Source organism: Manihot esculenta, chromosome 6, assembly GCF_001659605.2.
Source record: "Manihot esculenta cultivar AM560-2 chromosome 6, M.esculenta_v8, whole genome shotgun sequence".
NCBI classification, from domain to species: Eukaryota; Viridiplantae; Streptophyta; class Magnoliopsida; order Malpighiales; family Euphorbiaceae; genus Manihot; species Manihot esculenta.
Genome location: NC_035166.2, coordinates 26,539,389 through 26,562,532, shown reverse-complemented (window position 1 = coordinate 26,562,532; position 23,144 = coordinate 26,539,389). Strand labels below are relative to the sequence as shown.

Genomic DNA, 23,144 nt, shown 5'->3' with positions numbered 1-23,144 from the left:
CCTTTTGCCTTGCATGTGCTACTTCTATGCTAAGCTCTCCTCTAGTGGTTGTTTTCTGGAGAAATTGTTGCTTAATTGTTATCCTACATCATAGATTTAGTTTCCTCTGATCTCTCTTTTTGTTAGCGTCTTCTCCATAATTTTTTGATAACTTTGGGTTGTTGTTTATAATGCTAGATATGGCGCGAAAATCCTTCTAAGTTTACCCAATTGTTAGGGTTTCTAAAGGGAGGATTTTTTTTATATTGAGTTGGGCTTCAAGTTGGATTTTAATCTCTCCCTTTATTAGACTTGTTAATTTAAATATATTTTAATTGTATTAAATCTAACAAGACTTTCTTTCCGTTTACGTCTAAATATTATCTTCATTAAAAAAAATCTTTCTTGAAATCTATATTGTGAAAAAGCTTTTCCAGATATTAATTATTTTAAAGAAATAAAATAAAATTTAAACGTATGAAGATTATTATTACTGGACTAAATTAGACTAATCTTCATCTTATAATTGATGTCAAATGCATATAAAGATTATTATATTTTTGTGGTTTTGAAGTTGTTTTAATTTTAAAATAAAGTTAACATTATTATTTTTTAAAATAAATTTATTATCTAATGAGAATCTTTGTTAATTAGTTTCACATGTTCGCCGCATGATGGTATTTATTTCAAGTTAGCCTGCTATTTAACAAAATAATATTAAAAGGGCAATAGAGCTTTCATATTCTCTAATTCATACATAACTTTAAAATTTAAAGAATACCGTAGAAACAAACAACTTTATTATATATATATATATATATATATAAAATTTTTTATTGAAGGTATTATTTTCAAAAATATAAATTTCTTTAGCTTATTTTTCAATTTAGAATAATTTTGGAACCATTTAAAAAAAAATACAAATTTGAATATTAATAATGGTCGGGTCTCGTACTCCTTTGAACTGAATTAGGCCCACAAAAGTAGATCGGGTTTTGAGTTCGAAATGCCCCTAGATAGATCTGTCAAGTGGCTCCAACTCAAAGTCTAACACGAAAGATAGGGCGGGTCGTCTACAAACCCAAACCCACCAAGGAAGAGGCCAACTCAATAAGAAAATATGGGGAGAGATGAGCAAATCCTGTTCTTCCACAGTTCTATTCGCATGCGCACTGAGAAAAATTAAATATTCGCCTGACATAGGTATGACAACTGATAGTATAAATCCGCATGGCAAAGACAGACATCACTATAGCAGAGAGACTGTTAGGCGTCTAAGGCAAATAAAAAGAAACGAATAGAAGTAAAAAAATATCCTAAAAAAATAAAGCTCACACACACACAAAAAAAAATTCTATTTTCTAAATTTTAGTATATTAAATATTATTAAATATCTTTCTTTCAAAGAAAAAAAAATTCTATTGCAGCATTGTATGTCTGTCTGTTTCTGGCTCTGGTTAGATTTTGTGGTTAGGTTTTAGTTTTCTGGTTATCGGGCAGCAGCGGGAGCGACAGCAGCAGGCTCTGAAGGACAGTTGTCCACCGTGCATGCCTTTTAAATTGAAGGGGCAATTTATTTAGATTTTGTATGGTCGAACTTTAATTGAACTGGAAAGACAAAGAAGATGTTAGTGGTTGGAAAAATGGCATGCAGCCTCCTAACTTAGCTTTTCAGCTTTAAAATGAATTTTTATGCTTTAAATAATTAACAGCAATTTTAAATTAAATGAAATAGTAACCTTTGTTTTCTTTAACCAATTTTCATTATTTTTATATACATACATATTAAAATATTAAAAATTTTAATAGCTCTGCCATTAATTGTTAAATACTTCTTATTAAATTTCCAAGACGGACTTGAACCATTTTCTTAACCAAAATTTATACTTTGAATATTGTAATTAAAATATTAATTATTAATTAAATTCACAATATTATATCTCAGTTACTTTTTTATTTTTTATTTTAATTTTACATAATTTTCCTTCTTTATTTATTTCTCATCCTTTTCATGCAAAACCCTAAATTCATTTCTCTTGAAGAAATTCTGTATTCCTTTTTTTTTTTTTTGCCATTTTTCCCTGTAATTTTTTTGTTACTCCATGAAAATTTTCACTGTCAAGATTAAGTCACCATTGAAGCTCCGTGCATTATCTGCAATGGCGGAGATTTAAGGCGCAGAACTAATTCAACTGTTGTAATTTGTATTTTTGTTCTGATCTTCCAAGTTCCAAAGTGAAGTCTTTGTTTTCCTTTTTTCTCGGAGCTGTACTAACCAGGTTGAGCTTATTTTCAACATAGAGTTTTGATTTTTAGATTATCTTGATAATCTTGTGTGTGGATATTGTAATTATTGGACTTGAGCTGCAAAAACTGTTGATTTTATGTTTGTTCGGTTCTAGGGTTTTTAGGGTTTTAGGGGTTTTAAGTGATCTATGAGTAATGGAGGAAAAGGAGGGAATAAGTCCGGGGTTGGCGGTGAAGGGAGTAGATGCTCGAGATAGTTTCGGAGTGGCCCCCAGAACTGAAAATTCTGTCCCTAACCTGAACCCTAACCCCAATCCTGTTCCTAATTCTAATCCTAATCTTAACCCTAACCCTACACCTAATCCTAACTCTAGCCAGTTTGGTGGGCCATTAGTGACCTCCTTGCCGGCGAGCTTGGGCACGGAGGTCAAGAAGAAAAGAGGGAGGCCAAGGAAGTACGGACCTGACGGCACCTTAGCTACGGCATTGTCTCCGATGCCCATATCATCTTCTATTCCCCTCACAGGAGAGTTATCAGCTTGGAAACGAGGTAGAGCCCGGCCTTTAGAGTCCGCCAAGAAGCAATATAAATATGAATATGAGAGCACAGGTAAAAATATCTTTATCTTGATTCTGCTCTAAATATGGGCGTTTTGAATTTAGCTACTATTGGGCATGTTTATAATGTTTTACTGTTCCATTTGGGATAATGAATTGATCATCTGTTGCTTAAATCGATGAGCTGGTTAACTGATGATGTGTTTAATCCGATGTTAAAACTTTACACGGTTTAGTTATGTTAAATCTTTTGTGGGTCTAGATTGATCTTTTGGTTTTAATTTGAGTTTGGATGTAGATATGGAGTATATTTGTTGAGTTTGACGTGAGAATGAGAGTGGGACCATTAGCTCTGATTTTTCTGTTCCCTATATCTGGAATTAATGTAAGAGGTAAATAAGAAGAGTATTTGATGATGACGCTATGATCTGAAGGAATCTTTTTCTTCTAGATGGAATACGGTACTTTCTTACCTTTTTTAAGGGAAAATAGCTAAGTTCTGTAAGAAAATCAGAGAGAATATTTGTGAAGTTTCCCGTTGGTTTGATAGGCAAAATATGCCATCAGCTGTGATGACTAGATCTATATTTATCTTCCGCCAGTAATTTATTTATAAGTCTGCTAACCCTGCTGCTGAAGATCAAATGGACAACTTCAGTTTGCATAACGTCTGGAAGAATAAAAAGGGGAATGACCAAGAGAACGAATACTGCTGTATGTTCAGACCATTTCTCTGGTTTAGCAGTAAAAAAAACAGAAAAGTGGGCCAGCTGGCTGGGTGGGAATCAGGGTAATTTGTGACCATTGTTCTGCCAAAGGATTTGCAAGGCACTTGATTGAGTGTCGTAACATTATACAAAAAGTTGCAACACTTGATAAACTTTTACAATTTTATTTGACACAGTTTAATTTTGTCCCAGTCAATGATAATACTTTTTACTATATTATCAATGCCTTCTATTTGTATAATTGTTAATCACCAAATTTTAATTGACATTATAAAGCAAAATTGTTGCATCTCCCACCAAAGCGGCACGTGTTTTTGAGATGCTCAATTATGTCTAGACCTGGGGAGGCTGGGTGGTTGAAGTTCCTTGTATATGGGTGTGCGTGTGAGTTCATGCAAATAGCCCGTAGTTGGCTTGCTTGATTTGCTTTCTAGTTTTATGGTCAGATTATTGGCTTTGAGATATTATTTGTGTGGTTCTTGACTTGGAATTAAATAGAGCTGAATTTTTAAAATAAAATAAAAATTAGTTTTTTATTGTGGTCTAGTTGAGTTTATTTTATTTTATTTTATTTTTTTTGTCAAAAGTTTTAGTTGAGTTGAGTCTATTCATTTGTATGCTTTTTGGGTATGTGCCAAAGTTTGAATTTCCATTATTGTTATGTATTGATTTATTGAAATGTTGTGTTGTAGGGGGAATTGCATATTTCGTTGGTGCAAATTTCATGCCTCATGTAATCACTGTTAATGCTGGTGAGGTATGCCTTGATGTTATTCTGGAGGATTTGTAATCTTTGGTGCATTAGAAGGCTGCATCTAACAACCCATGGGTCCAATAACCCATGCCACTTTATCATCTCATATGATACTTGGATGGCTGATGTTCCATCCTGATGATACGATTAAGAATGATGATAACTGATTTTGGTATTCTGGTTATTTTTCTTTCTTACCTTCTCACTGTTCCATTTTGTTATAGGATGTCACAATGAAGATCATGTCCTTTTCTCAGCAAGGGGTGCGGGCTATCTGCATTCTTTCTGCGAATGGTACAATCTCAAATGTCACACTTCGTCAACCTACTTCTTCTGGTGGTACTCTAACATATGAGGTGTGATCCTTAATCAACTTTCTGTGTAACTTCATATAATTGAGTTGGAAACAAAATTTCTTTTTAAGACAAATAAATACTTTTGAGAGCAGAGCTAGACAATGCACTTCTTTGGGCACTGTGGTAATACTAGTTGGTCAGAACCATTAACCTATAAGCACAGGCTAATATGTAGGATGAATGTCTGTGAATCGCATGTGGTTACTCGTGTCAAAATTTTGAATTCTATCATGTTACATTGATTTTTCTGTTTGTTATGTGTTAGAAATGTTAGACGAGTGCTGTGCTGCTATCCCTTTTATCTACCTGACAGTGCTTTTTGAATGATCATTAGTCAAGCTTCAATGTACAACCATTGTGGCTTTTGCTGCTATAAGAAATGTGTGTTTTACTTTTTGTTCAGATATATTTCTTAAGTGACTTTTGTTAATCTTCCACCATCCTCTTAGCGTGTTCTGTCATGTGGATGCTTTCTGCACCTCATTTCACAAGTTTTATGTACTTTAGTTTTGATAACCTGATTTTTAATAGTTCTCATATCCACTTTACACCAACATTTTTTGTGAAATTTTCTGTAAAGTGATGTATGTAATGCTTGAATTCATGTGACTGCAACTGTATAATTTCAATGCATTTATGCTCATGAGAAGCACTCAATCCTTCTTTGCTGTATTGTCAGGGTCGTTTTGAGATACTTTCCCTATCTGGATCATTTATGCTAACTAATAATGGAGGAACAAAGAGCAGATCTGGTGGGATGAGTGTCTCATTGGCAGGTCCAGATGGTCGTGTTGTGGGTGGTGGACTAGCCGGTATGTTGGTAGCTGCTGGGCCTGTGCAGGTACAGTATTTTGTCACAATTTGTGTAAGATAAAATTAAGGACATCATTATGTTGTAGTTTATTACTGTTGGGTTTTTCCACAATAACTAGAATCTCAAATAAAAATTTAAGCCATGTTTGGTTAGTGTACAAATTATTTCTGAGTGCATTCAGTGCAATTTTGCACAATTGTAAACATTTGATTGTTTTTAGTCCCATTGAGTGTCACGTTTAAAATACATTCTTTATGGCCTGTGTTGGGTGCATCAGGTGGTTGTGGGCAGCTTCCTACTAGGTCACCAGCAGGAGCAAAAACATAAGAAGCAGAGAAGTGAAATTGCACCTGCTAGAGCTTCTGTCAGTGTTTTATCTGCTGAAGGTATGAAAGGGGCATATGGTGGAGTGAAGCCAGTTCTCATAGCACCCTCCTTCCATGGAGATAATTCAGCTTCTCTTAATCCTATGCAGGCCTTTAGAAACTCATCTTCTGATGATAAAACTTCTTCACCTGAAGATGAATCTAAAGATCCCGAACAATCCAAATGTGAGGTTTCTTGTTGATGAGCTTTTATACATGCTGATTGTATCTTCATTGTTTACTGCTGTCGTAACAAAATTTAGGCTCATCCAACACTGTTAGAGACCAATATAAACAAGCTGGCCATTATTAAAAGCAGATTAGGTTTTTAACATGATATGGATTTTAACCCTGGAGTGCACTCTTCTTTGTTTTGTTAGCTTTAGATAGGACTTAGGATCATCTCTGGCTGCTGGCATCATGTACTTTGTAGTGTTCGTGTTGTAATGGATGTATGAAACCTGGTGTGTCAAAGTGTCAATCTTCTGATCAATTGCTTTGTAGGTGAACTTGGTTATGGGCAGCTTTTTCTTTTAGTTGTGAAGGTATATTCTGTATGGAGATGCTTTTTTCCCTTGAATAACTTTGTTGTGTTTAATCAGAATTTGCATGCAGTATTCTCTCTCTTTTCCCCTTCTCCCCCCCCCCCCCCCTTCCCGCGGCGCGCTCTTTCCAAAAAAAAATTGGAACACCAAACTGTGTTAAAAATTACGAGCATTTAAGCAGGTCCATTAATTTCTGGCGCTACCGCTTCCCCTGTTTTTGCATGACGACAATTTTCCAGGTACAGATTCCAGAAGGTTGTGAAAATTGTCTTTCTGCTGTAATTCTGTCAGGAAAACTGAGATTTACGTGATCATGCCATGTGGACTAAAAGTTATTTGTAAGATTCTCTAGCCAAGGCTATTGTGCAAGGGACTAATCCACGCCGAGAGGGAATCAAAGATTTGAACCGTTCACTATATTCACGCTCTGGCCTGTGGGGCTGACCTGTTTGCATTCTCATCTTTGCTGCCCAGTTGACATCTGTCTAAATGGGCTTCAACAGAAGGCTTTTTATGTCTTTCAAGAGGAAATGCGAAAAAAATAAAAATAAAAATAACTTAAAATGTTTCTGGGTTTTAAAAATAAAACAAACAGCAGCTGTAACTGAATTCTTTTCTTTGTTTAATGATTCTTCAAGGTACTGTGCTGCTCTCTAGGACCAGAACGTATTAAACAAAATAAGTTCAACCCAGATTCTGAATTCGATTTTCAAAAGCATCTATACCTGAAAATTTCAGTGAAATGATACAATCAATATTTTTACACTAAGCATGATGTTCTCATTGATTCTGCCTTCCATCCTCTATTGACTTTGTCGATAAATTCTTCAACTCTTCTGCGGAATTCATCATTATCATCGGCATTTTCTTTGTTGCTGCCTGCAGTTGCAGGTGCTTTCTGGGCGTTTGATGCTTGGGTGACATCTATAATCATTTTGGTTCCTTCAATTGCTGAATGTTTAGCCACTGTTTCTTGTCTCCTATATGCTGATGAGAAACGAACTTGGCTTTCTTGACCGTTAACTGTACTAGGTTTTGATCCTACAAGAATTACGACTATGATCAAATTGCAGAAGCAGAAGATGAAAAGAGAGTTGGAAGCAACCTGAGTGATCAATTCAAAAGTGAAATGAAACATAGCTGTGAAAAGGAACGAAGTCAACAAGAAAAACAGGGGACGCTGTTATGGTGGCAGAGGAAAGAGAGATGGATATATAGGCCTCCTCTAGAAGGGGAAGTTTGGAGGGGAAGCTTTTGTAGCAGAAGCCAGGGAGTAGATAATGAGGTGTGGTGTGAAAGCCAATGAAAAAGGATTTATTATATGAATTTTGTTTAATGATAAATGTAGGAACACATTTTGGATGGTTCTTGCCAACTAGGACGTGGGACTTTGTCTTCATCAACTAATCAGAAAAATACGTTGTACCAAACAAGAACCTCACATGGAAGCGTGGAACCATCTCAGCTTCACATCCTCTGTATTCTTTATGTCACCAAATTGACATCATCAAGCCCTTAAATTATATCTTTATCTTTATTTTCTGTCTCTCCTCATCCTTTTTCCCTTTAAGAAAACCTGCGTTTTTGCAGTAATTGGCGGACAAAATCTAATTACAGTACTTCTACTGGTGAAAATCCTACAAGGCAAGCCCTAGCTGGTGATAATCATTGAAGCCTAGGACTATGATTCCTCCTCATCCATGGTGGTGACCATTTTGCTTCTGATAATTTTGTTACGAGGTCAACCCTAAGACGGGAATATTTTTTAATTAATAAGCTTCGTTTGGCGAAAGGAACTCGAAACAACTCGTGTCTAGACGCTAGACCTTTAAAAAATATAGCTATGCTAGGTTGACTTTGGATGATCGAGGCAATGGGCGAGGTACTATGAATTCTAAAGTACTTTGGAATTTAGCTCAAATTGAAAAAAGAAAAAAAAGTTTTTCAGCTTAATTATCAATCTAAAGTCTTCAAAAGGCTCGTCGTTTTTCTTGGCGAATCTCAAATCCTTACATTTGGTTTAATTCAATTCTACAAAATGTTATTGTAATTTAACTGAATTTCATATTTTATATATTTTTTTAAAAAAAAGTCGTTTCCCTTATTCTTTATGCAGACTATTTATTTCCTTTTATTAATTTACCCTGACTATAAACTAAAAGAAACCTTACTATAAGTGAAAAAAAGTCTACATTTTCAAGAAAATTAATAAAATGTCCATATTAAAAATTTCTCTAAACCCTTTACCTTCTATTTGTTTCTTTCCCACTCATATCGGTTTATATTGTTAAGTATTAATAATAGCTTAATTTTTTTATAATATTATTATTATAGTCAAATAATGAGTGTAGAGAAATCAAATTTAAACACGAGATTTAATTGAATTTTATATTTTGAATTGTATCGATTTTAACAATGCAACTCATGTTAAATGAAATTTGACTAGAATTTATTTGAAATTTATAATTGAATAGCATCAAGAGAACGAACTTTGAGGTGGGAAGAAGAGAAATCGGTAGCAGCCTAAACCTATTGGAGACCATGCAGATGCAGCTCTGAGATGAAGAATAGCTCAAGAAAAGCAGATCCTCAAGCATAGGTGTCGATCACCACGGTGGAGCTCAGTTAACTCCTCGAAGTAGTAGCCTTTATACTGAGAGGCCCTCCGAACCACCACCTTCAGAGACGCTTGCAGTCGATTTCTCTGTCCCCCGAAGTCTAAACTTGTAGGATTTGCTACCGAAAATAACCAAGTGCGGTTGCAGCAAACCCAGATTAGTAGCGATGACGCTAGAAATCGTCGCAAGTGGAAGCCGACTGTGGAGAGTCTATAATTCGAAAATGCAGACTTTCCAATGCCCCCATGGGAACGGTCAGATCCAAATGGGCCTCCAAAATAGAGGACACTGGCGATGATGATGGGGATGTCAATTAACAGGCCATCAGACACTTCCAGAGATTGAAGGCGCAATTGGGATGTGAAGTGTTAGAAGAGAGAGAGGGTGAAGATTTGGCATCTGGCGTTTGATTGATTAGAACAGAAGGATTTCTACTTTAATTAATTTTTGTCTTTAAAGTGACTAGATTTTATTTTGCATAAAATAATAATTTTAAAATTTTTTATTAACTTCAACTTAAAAGGTCTTAATTGGCGAAAAATTCATGCGTCAGTTTTTGCTTTATTTTTCAAATATATATATATACTCCCGGATTTGAGTGTACCATGTGGCAAGAAATTGATAGGAGGCCACACGTGAGAGGAAACACCAAGAACAAACTGCAGATAAGCATCCAATTCTCTTTGTGAAGAATGCAAAATACAATTGCTCATATGTTACATTTACTCAGCTTAAGCTATACGGTGCTATCAGCATTACGCATGATGGATTTGCTAGTTTCTTGATACTGCAAGTAACACAAAAAGTAACCTGATATTGTCACTTCAAACCCAACAGCACAGAATCCAAGAGCTTGAAGTTTAAATAAATTAGGGATCAACGCTATAACAAAGCTCTTCCAAAAATTTCAATAAATAGCATAGTAAAACTCAGAGATGGTTGAAACAGGATTACTGGTTTCTAACACTTGCATATAGCAAAACCAAAGACTAGCACATCACCTCTTCCTTTTCTTACTTCCTGGCGCACCACCTTTGTTGAAGCCTCTCAAATTGTCAGTGGTATCAGCTGTGTTCTGCTTCTTCAAGCCTTTTCTCCCACCATATCCAAATTTGGAATTCCTTGCATCCCTTTTCACCTGTTTCTTCTCCACTCTATTTTTGCCTCCTTTTTTCCAATCTTGTTTCACTTTCCCTCCAGACCGATCTCCTGGAGATACCCCTGGTCTCTTCTTTTTTGACCTTTCAAATACCTTTCCATCCTCAAAGGATAAATTCATTTCACCGTCTTTGTCACCCACAGCAAAACCACTTTGCTGTCTTTGCTTCCTCCACTTCTTAACAGTCTCTATCTCCATTTTTTTCTGCATAGCCCTTTCTTTCATCTTCTGAGCCTGAATCTCTTTAGAAAGTCTTTTTGCTTCTCTAGCCTTCCTTCTCTCCTCAGACTCTTCGATGTTTTTCTTCTCAGCCAAAAGCCTACCCTTAATCTTCTGCATGTGAGCATCTGATTTCACCATTTCGGCATAATAATCAGGAGGCCTGAGAAAAGGGAGCCCCATTGACTCAAGCCTCTCAAAGGCCTGTCTTGTTCCCCCCAATGCCTGTGTGTAAAAAGCCAGCTCTCGTGCCAGGTCATCATTCACATCCACTTCTTGTTCTTGATCAATGTCAATGGAAAGCTTGTGTATCCACCCCACATTCTCTGGCCAACAAATATCTTGAAGTTTGTCATTGAGACCATCTCTGTTGTATATGGCATTCTGTGAAGGTATAGACAACTTCACATCTTCCTCCTCTGATTCAGACTCAGGTTCAGACGTTTCTTCATCAGTATCATCCATCTCAACATCCTGCAACGGCTTCTCATCATAAAGGCTCAAATCTTTATCTGCTTTTCCCATCAAATAACCCTATCATAACAAGAAAAATACAATCCCACTATCACAATCATGAATAGTAAATCTAGCAAATAGACATGCCTATAGCTTGTGAAACCAACAAAAAGCAAACATGTAAATATCATTTTTCCGATTTTGATTTATCTAAGAAAATAGGAGGAATGGGAGAGTCAGAGAGAGCTCTTTGCATTAGAAGCTTGCCCAGAACCTATCAATTTCATAAGAAACTAAACCCGATACAAGATCAAAAAATAAAATAAATAAATTCAAACAAGAAGTAAAATTACATCTGCAAATGTCATAATGATCAAAGGGAAAATCTTCAGCAAGCTGAATAGAACTTAAGAGGTCATACCTCAATAATACTCTTTTATCTTATCATTTTTCCAATGGCATTGTTGTTGTATTGGATATATATCACATGCATAAATATGTACTTTTAACATGCCATTCTAATTAGATGATTATAGACATTTTAAAACACTTCTCTTGAACGATAAAGGGATTTGATGATTTAAAAATATAGGTGGCAGCTTCTTTGATCTTCAAAAGTCAAAAAGGCTACTCCAATGCACTGGACGTGTGCTCCATGTAATTTTTCAACATCTCCTTTTCTTTTTAGGTTTACAAAATTAACTCTATTTACATATTCTAATTATATAAAAATTAGAATAACTTGAAAAAGAAATATTGAGTTACATTTTAGTAGAGTTAGATGAGAAGAAATTTTACAATCCAGAATAAGAAGGAAAGGCAGGAAATGCAGGTCTTATTTAAAAATTATCAAAATGGTCCAATCATTCATCCATACATATTGGATTTTTTCAAAAATATGTTCATAATCATCCATAATGCAAATTAATCATATTAAATGCATATAAAATTAATCATAAATTTATATTATATTTATTATTGGTTTTGTGTGCTAAAATTAAAAATTAAACAATTTAATATTTTAATTTTTGTGTCAACTAAAAATATTTCATAAATAAAATAATTTTATTCAAACCTTTGATTCCATTAGAAAATTAATTTTAACAGTAATTTTAAAATTAAATTAATATCCTTAATTTCTAAAATTAATTTCATGAATAAAACGATTCTATTCAAGTCTCTAATTATATTAGAAACTATATTAAAATTAATTTTTAATTACTGTCAAAATATTTCAATGGCCCAGATTAATAAAACTATTTTAAATTAAATAGACATTTAATTTATAGATTGAAAAATTTTTATTTTTAAATTTTAGCCGAAAAAAAACCACTTAAAAACTTTTAAAAAGTATAAGGACTAAATTGTAATTTTGATAACTTCATCTTCTTCCTTCAGAAGAACCCTAGCCGTCGTCCATTACACATGTAGCAGTCGGCCTTCCCTTCAGCTCTCATCACCAGCCCAACGGGCAATGATTACGCGACTACCGGCCAGCGCCGGCGAGCTCCACCATCGGCAGAATCGCGAGGAGTAGAAACTGAGACCCATTCGGCTCATAGCTCCCGCCCTCACTCGAAGAACAGCCACCCGCTGACAGTACCATAGGCCTTCAGCTGCGCCTTCCATCGAGCATCGCCGAGCAAGCGCGGGTGGGTCAAAAGACCTATCGCGCGCCTGCCACCAGGTGACGCAGGTGGTGGCCCCGGGTGGTCTCCGATAACCACGGATGCACCCAGGTGGTCTACATAATTACAACCAAAATATACCCAGAAAAATAAAAATAAATGGAAAAAGAAAAGGGAGAAAGAGAGAGTCAACAAGAAGCAAATATATTCACATAATGAGGATTATAACAAAAAGCAAAACGAGTAAATTTATACGACGAATTGTAGTTTATCAAAACTTGTTTGTGACAATCTGCTAAACACTCAAAATGAAAAATTTTATAAGGTCAATATTGTGCTCTATCTAGCCCGAAACACAAATGCCAAACCTCAAATTGATAGGAGCAGAAAACAGAAAGAATTCATTAATAAGCCACACGAACTATTGGATACACTAATCAGAAGTAGATAACTTCAAGAGTAACAGAAAATTAGCAATTAGAGTTGAAGAAACAGGGAGAGTTCCATACCTTCGTTGCTGTGACCTTTCAAAACCCTAACAAAACATTTCTACTGCGACGGTGGTATATAAGAGATGGAGATTGGGCCAAGCTTGGGCCTTTCTTGATCCTGATCCTTAGAAGTCAGATATCGGTTAATTTTGGGCCGAAGTTTGGACGGTTTACCATTTTTGTGTCCCGAATATTATAACAATACCAAATTATTTCTTGAAAATAATAACTTACAATGCGTTGAAATAAATTATTCTGACAGTTTATTTTTAATTTATAGATTTCTTTTCTTATTTTTTCCCCCTATTTTTAGAAGATTTATCTCTTGACGCTTGCAGAACATCATACATAGTTGCCATAATGGAAATTAAAATTTTAAAAAATAACTCCAGTAGATTTAAAAAAAAAAAAAGAAAAGATAAGAAGATGGAAGGAAAAATAACGGGGTGAAGAGATTAGGGGTTGGATTTAAATAGCCAAGCTAAACGCTTGTCAAAAATGTATGTCTGCGCTTTTTAAAAAAAGCACTAAATCTGGCATTTGATTGATAGGTATCAAGTTTAGCGCTTGTTTGACAAGCGCTCAAATTAACGCTTCTCAAAAAGATATCAAACACATTTCACTCGGCAGTTAAATCTCAAAAACTCCAAATACTTTATCTTTAGATTCACAAATAAAAAATCTTATATCCTTTATTTGATAAAAAGCTTAGAAAACTCATTGGTAAAACCCAACTCTTCCAATCAGATATTGCATCCTCAAATTCATTCTTGAATGATATTGAACTTGGCTTTGCATCCTCATTGTTTTTTGTTTTATTATTTTTCTTATTTGATCATTAGACCCACTATTTCCTTTGCAGGTTTGTTATCATTTTTTATTTTTTAATTACAACTAAATCAAGAAAAAAACCCTTATATATGTAATTTAAATTATTAAATCTAATAAAAATAAATAAATAACTATAAAAATGGAATACAAAATACATTGAGACTAGAAAAAGAGTAAAAAATATAAACTCAAAGCTGAAAAATAAATATTTACTATGAAGATGTTCGTCTTCATTGGACACAATATAATTAGGTAAATGAATTTTCATGGGTCAATCATCAAATTTCACAAATAATATAATTTAAAAAATAAAAAACATAAAAAAATTGAAATTTTATATCCAACACAACACACCTTTTTGCTAGAGAGTACTAGTTCCCAAGTATGATTTTCATCTAGAGCTTTAATCTCTTCAAACATTGCATCACACCATCCAAAATGAGCCAAAACCTATTTAACTGTTTTAAACAAAGAAATGAAATCTAGAGAGACAATTAAGGAGGTAGAATGAGACAAGTGATCATAAGACAGAAAATTAGTAACAGAATAGATATATTTACACTGTCATTTACCTTTACGAATACTAATGAAAAAGTCAAGGTCAGTTAGTGATGGGTCTGATGGCGAAGAAAATTCTGGTGCAGGACCTGTATCATCAGATACTAGTTTTCGAGAATAAACTTATTTTTTTTTATTGATAAACCAAATGAAAATATAAACAAAATCAGAGTATTCTTCTAAAACTATAGCTAGTATCAATTATTATCTTAAAAACCCACCTTAAATGAGTACTGCTTTAACTTGCAGTTGTATAAAAAATTAATGAACCCTTGCAATAAAATGAAATGTGTATTTTAGTGGTAATAAATAAAAGGTACAAGGCTGGACTTAGACACATCATACTCTTGACAATTAATTGAGATCAAAGATTTTTAAAATCATAACGGACCTGACTATAAAATTTACCTTTATTTTCTCATTACTCCCTTTAATTTTTTTATTTGCCATTTTAAGATTTTTATTTTTATTTTTAAACAAGTGATATTTTATAATTACTATGTTTAATTTTTTTTTATATTTATCTCTTAATAAGTAAAATATTTTTAAAATGTTAATTTAATTTATTATATTTATATGAGTATTTTAATCAAATAATAATATAATTTTTTATCTCTACTTTTATTATTAATAAATTTATTATTTTTCTCATTTGTGTGTAAAAACCTTAAAAAGACATATTAAAAAACCTGAGTGAGTCCTTGAAATGCAAAGGAAAAATCCTAGAAATTCTCTGAAATGAGATCCTCTTCCAAATTGTCCATCTCTCATGTGATTTGGTTTGGTTGCAAGGAGACTTTGGAAAAATTAGACTTGAATTAGTTGTAAAGTCGAAATTATTTTATAAAAAAAAATAAAAGTAAAGTTGGATTCCACCATACCCACCCAACAAAAGATATGTATTATAAATTAAATAATATAAAAGGCTCCTAATTGAAACACATGCAAGAATACGGTCTGTCTCAAATAATTATTAATAATGATGATGAATCTCCCTTTGCCCCACATCATTTTTACACACACAAATCACAACCGCTGATTTTTTTTGTTATTATTATCATGATCATCATCTTTGGGAGGGTTCACTGTATTGTACCTGTACCTAATTACTCATCAATTAACTAGCTTTAACCTTTGCCAAATTATCAAGGGATTATAGCTATTGGCCATCTCCCTCTCATAGTACATATATATATTTGGTCCTCTAATTATTCATCTCTATATCTCTAACTAATCAATTTTTAAATAAATTTAATGAGATTAATAAGCAAACATCACTACCATTCAAATTTTTCTTATAATTATTGTATTTTTCTTTTAAATTATAATAAATTCTGATTGGATATTCAAAATGTGATTAACCTCCAACCACCACTAATTACTAAAAACCACAATATTAAAAAAAAAAACAAAACTGACACAGTAATCTCTAACCCTTTGGAAACAAGCAATCAATTTATCAGTACTAAGGGAAACATCAATTACTTTTCAATAAATTCCACAATTTAGAATCTTTAGTTTCAATTTTTAAATTTTAGTTATGATTTTTTTGTACCAACTTCAAATTTTAAATTGAAGTGCAGAAAAACCTTAATATATGATTAGGTATAGAAGTTAGTACATAATTTTAGATAAAATCCTGCTTAATTTGTAGCTTCAAATGATAACTAAATTTGATTGTTTAGATGATTAAATCAAGCAAAAAAATTTATTAATAAATTTTACTAAATATTTTTCTTAAAATTGAAAGCCTAAAACTAAATTTTGCATTTTTTTAAAAAGGTAAACAAATTGAATTAAATATTTTAATTGATATAATAATTAAAAAGGGAGAGAATCTTTTGCAATTGCTACAAGATTAAGTATTTTGTTACTATAACATGAAGTAACCGAAAAAAAAGAAAAAGAAAGAGAGAAGTTTCATTAGTCTAAAAAAATGAGCTAACCAAATTGAGTAGGGCCTGACGAAATATTATAAAATGAAAATAAAAGAGGAGGAGAGTTTTAGAGAATAGACATGACTAAATGCTTTAGCTTTAGGTTGAAATGTCACCTCTTCTCTTCATGTCTAAACAAGGATACTTTTTGACTTTTCGATTGGGCGTCCATATTTGTGTAATCCTGACGTTTTCATGTGAAAATTCCTTGGATTTTTGCGTTTTTATATATTTCTATTTTGAATAATTATAAAACTATGCTTAACCCCAAATCATTAACTTGTAATCATCAATATACGAAGGATCCAAGAAATCCTTTGCAACTGGGCGATATGTTCTTTTTTGGAATAATATTCAGAGATGGCGACTTCTCTTCTGATTCCTTTCGCCTTGCGATTAATTTCTAGCTATCCAATTCCACAAAATTACTGTGAAATAAATTTAAATTCATTAGAATTTATTGAGGAGCTTTCCTTAATTCGTTTCAATTTATAATTTGGGTTTGCACTCAAAATCATCACTTGTTTTAGAAGAAACAGCACCAAGATTGTACACAACACCAAATCCTATCATGTCATGAAAAGGATTATTGGAGTTTTTAATAATGGGAAAAGAAAATGATTATGTCAATGAAAACTCAATAATTTGAATTTAAAAGTTTGCAACCGGGAGACTTTCAGCAGGTCTAAAATCTACTGGGGTTAGTGCATGTCTTAGCGATGGAGAAATTTCCTAGCAACCTCAGTTGCAAAGAAATTTCATTCAGTGTAATTTTTTCTTATATATATAATGAACATGATACAACGGATAGATAAATTTTATAATATGCATATGTTATAGTATCCTATCAAGCAATAGAAATTGTTAATAATAGAAAAAGCAGCCACGCGAGTGATGCCATTGTCAAGCTACTAAGACCCGTTTAATGTTGAAAATTTTGAAATTGAAATTTATTTTTCTAGAAAAAGGTCATTATTATTTTATCTTGGTTTCTGCTAATATAATAATAAAAAATTTATTTGTGGCTTTCACTTTTTTTCTCTGTGCTCATTTTGTGACTCGATACTCTCGCTTTTTCATTTTCCTTAAATTTAACTTCTTTTTTTCCCAATCCATGAAAGATGATCTGCGTCGATGGATTATCGATGAAGAATAATATGTTGTTGCCCCTATTAAGAGTTTCAGAAATATTCTGATCGTCGCTTATGATTTATGTATAGTGGAGATATTTCTCACATACAATTCAATCAATTTTCAGAATATGCAAACTTTTTTAGCAGATTTATGGCGGTAATCTTCGGACTGTTATTGTATTGAAATATTTGATTTCTAGTTATAAGTCGGATATTTTATTTTTTATGAAAACAAAAAATCTTAGTTCTCATATGAAATTTTTTCGTAATATTTTATATTTTGATGGTTGTTTCTTAGTCAATAGACAAGGACTAGGGGATGAGGAATTTCGCTAATGTGAAAGAGTTATGAATTTATTTTTATGGTTAGCTTTTCTTTAAATTTTATTGATTTGGATGTTTTGGAATGTAATGTTTAATGGATGCTTACTAGTTATTATAGGCTTTCGGAATCGCAACGGTGACGTCAGTTTTAGAATCTTATTCGAACTTTATCTCGTAAAAGCTTTTTTCCGTGATTTTATTCGAAAAATTTTAATGATTTATGCTCGAAAGATGAGAAAGAATAAGGAGTATATTTATCAAATTATCTTATGCGGGGTTTAAACAGGCATTTGAGGAGTATTTTTACCAAATTATTTTATATAGAGATTTAATTTTAAATAATTGTAAATTTTTATTAGATTTTTGTTAAGTGGTTTCGTTGTAATACTACTCTAACTGCTCATATTTTAATTAGAGAATCTATCAGATATAAAAATAATATCACTTTTATTTGATGGAATTTTATTAATAGAATCGCTAGTTTTATTTTTTAAAAAAATATTTAAAAATTTATATAAACAAAATCATGAAATTATTATTATTATTATTATCTTGTACACAATAGTGTCTTTAATATAAATGATAACATCATGACGTAACATGAATTTTTAATAAATTTTCACTTTTATAATTTTTTGTAAAAAGAAAAAACACACGTTGCGATCTCAGAAACATCAGCATCCAGAGGAAGCTTCAAAATAACAGGATACTGAAGAGTCGTAAATCAACAAACATTAGCTACTAGCTCTTTGCGATTTGCTGCAAATTTGCCCTCTCTCTCTCTCTCTCTTTATAATTTCAATGGTGATCCAATGAATTGGAATAATAATGGTAAACTGAGTAATAAGAGTTAGCCATTGAAAGAAAAAAAAAACATTCTCTTTTATAATTAAATAAAAAAAAATTAAAAAACAAATAAATATCCCTGTCAAGTAATTAGAAATATGAAAATCTATATAAAACATAACATTTTTGTCATATTTGAGAATCATGATGCTTGCTTAAAAGTGTGTATTTTATTAATTCTGATGGAAAAAGATGTTAGCTTTCCCTGCGTTCCACCGGTAAAAGAAAAAGGAAATCAACTTCTCTTATCTGGGTTAGTCATATGTTCATACACACATACAGTTTTTACTTCAATATTTATAAAAAATATACTGAAAAATTAAAATAAATATAACTTATAGATTAAATAATTAATATTTTATAAAAAATTGTTTATACATATTAACTTTGAAAATTGCAGGGAGTTAACTTTTTTAAAAGTTTAAAAATAAAGAATACATATATATTTTTAATATAAATATATATAACACCATAAGTCGAGAGTCCATGATCCATTACCAATACCATACATATATATGCCACTGTTATGTTTCCCTTCAGGCATTTTTCCTCGTCAAACATCAACTTCAATCAGATAATCCCGCAAAAAGCTCCCTCTCTCCGCTAACTACCACTGTTTCCCGCTCCTTTCCACCATGGAATTCCGACCAACCTCCGCACCCCCTTCGTTCTCTCTTTGTCTCTCCCGATAAATCACCGCCCTCATTTGATATCAACAGCTAACCACTCTGTGTGCTTATGGATTCTACAAACAGCTGACGGTGCATGAACTGAACTTCGCAGAAAAACAGCCTGACTTCTGACTTCACTAATGGCTTCCACCAGTTCAACGCCCACTGATCCTTCTTCTTCTACACCCGACGACACGGCAGCCAAAGCCGTGAACAAGCGATACGAAGGCTTGGTTGCTATTCGGACTAAGGCAATAAAGGGCAAAGGAGCATGGTACTGGGCTCATTTAGAGCCAATTCTTATCAGAAACTCAGACACAGGTCTCCCTAAAGGTGTCAAACTCAAGTGCTCCTTATGTGACGCTTTGTTTTCAGCCTCAAACCCGTCGAGAACCGCATCGGAGCATCTTAAACGAGGCACCTGCCCCAATTTTAACTCTGTTTTTCGACCCAATTCGGTAGTATCGCCTTTGCCTATATCGTCTTTGCCGTCTCCTCCTTCCCATAATCATCGAAAGCGAAGCTCTCACATGGCTACACCTTTAAATTCACTAGCTATAGTTGAGTCAACTCGTTTTTGTAACGAGCTTGGTTATTCTAATTCTGGGTTAACTCAGCAGCAGCATCTGGTATTATCCGGTGGAAAAGATGATTTGGGTGCACTGGCAATGCTGGAAGACAGTATTAAGAAGCTTAAGAGCCCTAAAGCTTCTCCTGGTCCTTCATTAAGCAAGGACCAGATTGATTCTGCTCTTGAATTATTAGCTGACTGGTTCTATGAGGCTTGTGGGTCCGTCTCATTTTCAAGCCTCGAGCACCCAAAGTTTCGAGCTTTCCTTCATCAAGTAGGCTTGCCTTCTTTGGCAAGGAGGGACTTGTCTGGTGCTAGGCTAGAGAACAGGTTTCACGTGGCAAAAACTGAGGTCGAAGCTAGAATTAGAGATGCTATGTTCTTTCAAGTTGCTTGTAGTGGCTGGAAGAACAAGCATTGTTGTAGTGGAGAGGAGAATTTGGTTAAGTTTAGCAATAATCTTCCAAATGGGACTAGTTTGTTTCAAAAAGCTGTATTAACTGGAGGATCGGTGTCCTCAAAGTATGCAGAAGAGATTATGTGGGAGGCAGTGACGAGCGTAAGCGGGAGTTCTTTACAGAGATGTGTAGGGATAGTTTCGGATAAGTACAAGGCCAAGGCATTAAGGAATTTGGAGATTCAATATCAATGGATGGTGAATCTCTCATGTCAGGTTCAGGGGTTACTTAGTTTGATCAAGGATTTCTTCAAGGAGCTTCAACTTTTCAGGACTGTCACTGAAAATTGCATGAAGCTTGCCAATTTTGTAAATAATAAATCTCCAGTTAGGATTAGCTTCCAAAAATATAGGATGCAGGAGCTTGAATGTGCTGGTTTGCTTCGCGTTCCTTCCAGTAAATGTGAATGCACAAAGGATTTTACGAATGTTTATGTGATGCTGGAGGATATACTGAGCTGTGTCCGTGTGCTTCAGATGGTTGTCTTGGATGATTCGTATAAGGTGATAAGCGTGGAGGACTCTGTTGCTGGGGAAATTGCTGGGATGATTCAAAGCGAGGGGTTCTGGAATGAAGTAGAAGCAGTTTATTCACTAACGAAGCTCATCAGAAGGATGGTTCATGAGATTGAGGTGGAGCGGCCGTTGATAGGACAGTGCCTCCCTCTATGGGAGGACTTGAAAGCAAAAGTGAAGGATTGGTCTGCCAGATTTAACATTGTCGATGGACACGTAGAGAAGATAGTAGAAAAGAGATTCAGAAAGAATTATCACCCAGCATGGTCTGCTGCATTTATACTTGATCCCCTTTATTTGATGAGGGACACAAGTGGAAAGTACCTTCCACCATTCAAGTGCTTGACACACGAGCAGGAGAAGGATGTGGACAAGCTTATAACCCGACTGGTTTCCAGGGAAGAAGCTCATGTTGCCTTAATGGAGCTTATGAAATGGAGATCAGAAGGCCTAGATCCATTGTATGCCCAGGCTGTTCAGGTTAAACAGCGGGACCCCTCCACCGGAAAGATGAAAATTGCACATCCGCAGGGCAGCAGGTTAGTGTGGGAAACTTGCCTGAGTGAATATAAAACACTAGGCAAGGTTGCAGTCAGGCTTATCTTCCTCCATGCGACCTCTTGTGGATTCAAATGCAATTGGTCTTCCATGAAATGGATTTGTACGCATAGGAACTCAAGGGTGGGCCTCGAAAGGGCTCAAAAGATGATATTTATTGCAGCTCATGCTAAGCTTGAAAGAAGGGATTTCTTGAATGAAGAAGAAAAGGATGGAGAGCTTCTCCGTCTAGCAGGCTGTGAGGATGACTTGCTTGAGGTCTTTTCTGATGCACCACCGATGTAACGTTTTTCCTTTTAACTTCGTCTAGGATTTTAAAACTTTAGGATTTATTAAATTCTTTTGCTCTATCATTTTTCTTTTTTTGAAAATTTACTTCTAGTTGAAGATGTGAGAGGTATGGTTAGAACAAAATTATATGGGGAGGGAAACAACCAATGTACCACTACACTGCATAGCTGCATGATTTGAATGAATCGCTTCTCTTCCCATGAATGAAGTGAGATTTTTTTTTCTTTCTTTTTTTGTGTGTGTAAATATTTGAAAGTTTGAAACGTTTTCCTATTTTGCTGCTTATAAACATAGAAATAGTCCATGAATGTGATTTTTCTATAGTGTAATTTGTAAAGTTTTCATTTATTAGGCTTCTGTATTCTTTTAATTATCAAAATAGACCTTTATAATAAGGTTCCTGATTCATTCTGACTCTAGACATGAATTGTTATCCTTTCTTTCTCATTTTTAAAAGTTTATTTTTTGTATAAAAGCCTTGTCCACTGGGAGACCGTCTACTATGTAACCACGACACAGAACTGGCATTGGAATTGGTGTCATCCAAACAAATTTAAGCTTAACATAGCACAAACACCTTGATAAAGAGCACCTTTTTTTTAATGAAGGTTAGCTGCATTTATTAATCATCAGATAAGTTTCTATATGTTAGTTTCGGTGATATGAATCCTACACGGCAATTATGCTCTGAAGGCTTGAAGCTGATGATATTATGCATTCCATAGTGATTTTAAATAGTCAGTTATTGATTACTCTAATGTCTTTTTTTATGTTTATCGTAAAAAGTTCTGTTAGAAAATTGAGGAAGAAAGAGGAAAAGCGCAAAAGCAATGAGGAAAGTAATGATGTAAAATATGTGAGCCTACTTTTAAAGCTATTGACTAATTCAGGTATCACAGAATTTCTTCAACTGGTTTCTGCTGATGCAGAACTTACCCTTATAATGCTATTTTAACTGTCTATCTGATGTACACTTTCTTTGATAACGATTTGTGGAGTTTGGTCACATACCAGAGTATATATTGCTGCTCTAAGTATCAGTTGTAATCTAACTTCCAACTAAAATTCCTCAGCAAATCAACCATTGATGACCTATTAACTGCTTTACTACCTGAAGTGTTATTTCTTTACTTTGGACATATCCTGAGAAACTAAAATTTTAATTTTCAAGATATTAGTTTTTCACTATTATCTTGGGTTCTGATTTGCAAATTGTAAATGAGATATCCAAAGAAAATAGGTTTGACTGCTTTGTATAAACTGCTTATAGCTTTAGTATGCTTCTCAATCTTAAAATTCTTATAAGGAGGCAATTCTGTGATTCCATCAACGTTATGTTATATAGATTCTTGATATCTGATCACAGTGACTTAGTATTGGTGCTGTATCATGTTATATATCAGCCAATATTGACTTTTTGGCAGTTCAGTCATGTCTGAATGTCCTTAATTTTGGAGGAATCACCAAGCACATCTCCATATCTATTGCTTGAATAAACTTGTGTGGCTCTCCATATCTCCGTTTCCGATTCAGA

At 33.9% G+C, this 23,144-nt stretch overlaps 3 protein-coding genes across 3 annotated transcripts; 2 read left to right on the top strand and 1 right to left on the bottom strand.

Annotated features, from left to right (window-relative positions):
* The first annotated feature begins 1,997 nt into the window (after positions 1–1,997).
* LOC110616735 (AT-hook motif nuclear-localized protein 6) lies at positions 1,998–6,356 on the top strand. Its single transcript, XM_021759212.2, has 5 exons — positions 1,998–2,836; positions 4,205–4,269; positions 4,491–4,622; positions 5,302–5,463; positions 5,714–6,356. Exons 1-5 carry the CDS (start codon positions 2,422–2,424, stop codon positions 6,002–6,004), a joined length of 1,065 nt encoding a protein of 354 aa, XP_021614904.1. The 5' UTR covers positions 1,998–2,421; the 3' UTR covers positions 6,005–6,356.
* A 3,250-nt stretch (positions 6,357–9,606) lies between these two features.
* On the bottom strand, positions 9,607–13,088 carry LOC110617742 (probable rRNA-processing protein EBP2 homolog). The gene is made up of 2 exons (XM_021760722.2): positions 12,936–13,088; positions 9,607–10,876 (listed from the first exon to the last, which is right to left on the bottom strand). Exon 2 carries the CDS (start codon positions 10,865–10,867, stop codon positions 9,962–9,964), a length of 906 nt encoding a protein of 301 aa, XP_021616414.1. The 5' UTR covers positions 10,868–10,876; positions 12,936–13,088; the 3' UTR covers positions 9,607–9,961.
* A 5,950-nt stretch (positions 13,089–19,038) lies between these two features.
* Positions 19,039–21,933, top strand: LOC110616821. Its single transcript, XM_021759318.2, has one exon. The coding sequence runs from the start codon at positions 19,358–19,360 to the stop codon at positions 21,602–21,604; it is 2,247 nt and encodes a 748-aa protein (XP_021615010.1). The 5' UTR covers positions 19,039–19,357; the 3' UTR covers positions 21,605–21,933.
* The last annotated feature ends 1,211 nt before the right edge of the window (positions 21,934–23,144 follow it).

Bases quoted from the DNA above. Each gene is read 5' to 3' on its own strand.
- LOC110616735 (XM_021759212.2), top strand. From the start codon at position 2,422: ATGGAGGAAAAGGAGGGAATAAGTCCGGGGTTGGCGGTGAAGGGAGTA. The intron at 4,270-4,490 runs GTATGCCTTGAT...ATTTTGTTATAG, and splicing joins TCACTGTTAATGCTGGTGAG to GATGTCACAATGAAGATCAT. The intron at 4,623-5,301 runs GTGTGATCCTTA...CTGTATTGTCAG, and splicing joins GTGGTACTCTAACATATGAG to GGTCGTTTTGAGATACTTTC.
- LOC110617742 (XM_021760722.2), bottom strand. From the start codon at position 10,867: ATGGGAAAAGCAGATAAAGATTTGAGCCTTTATGATGAGAAGCCGTTG.
- LOC110616821 (XM_021759318.2), top strand. From the start codon at position 19,358: ATGGCTTCCACCAGTTCAACGCCCACTGATCCTTCTTCTTCTACACCC.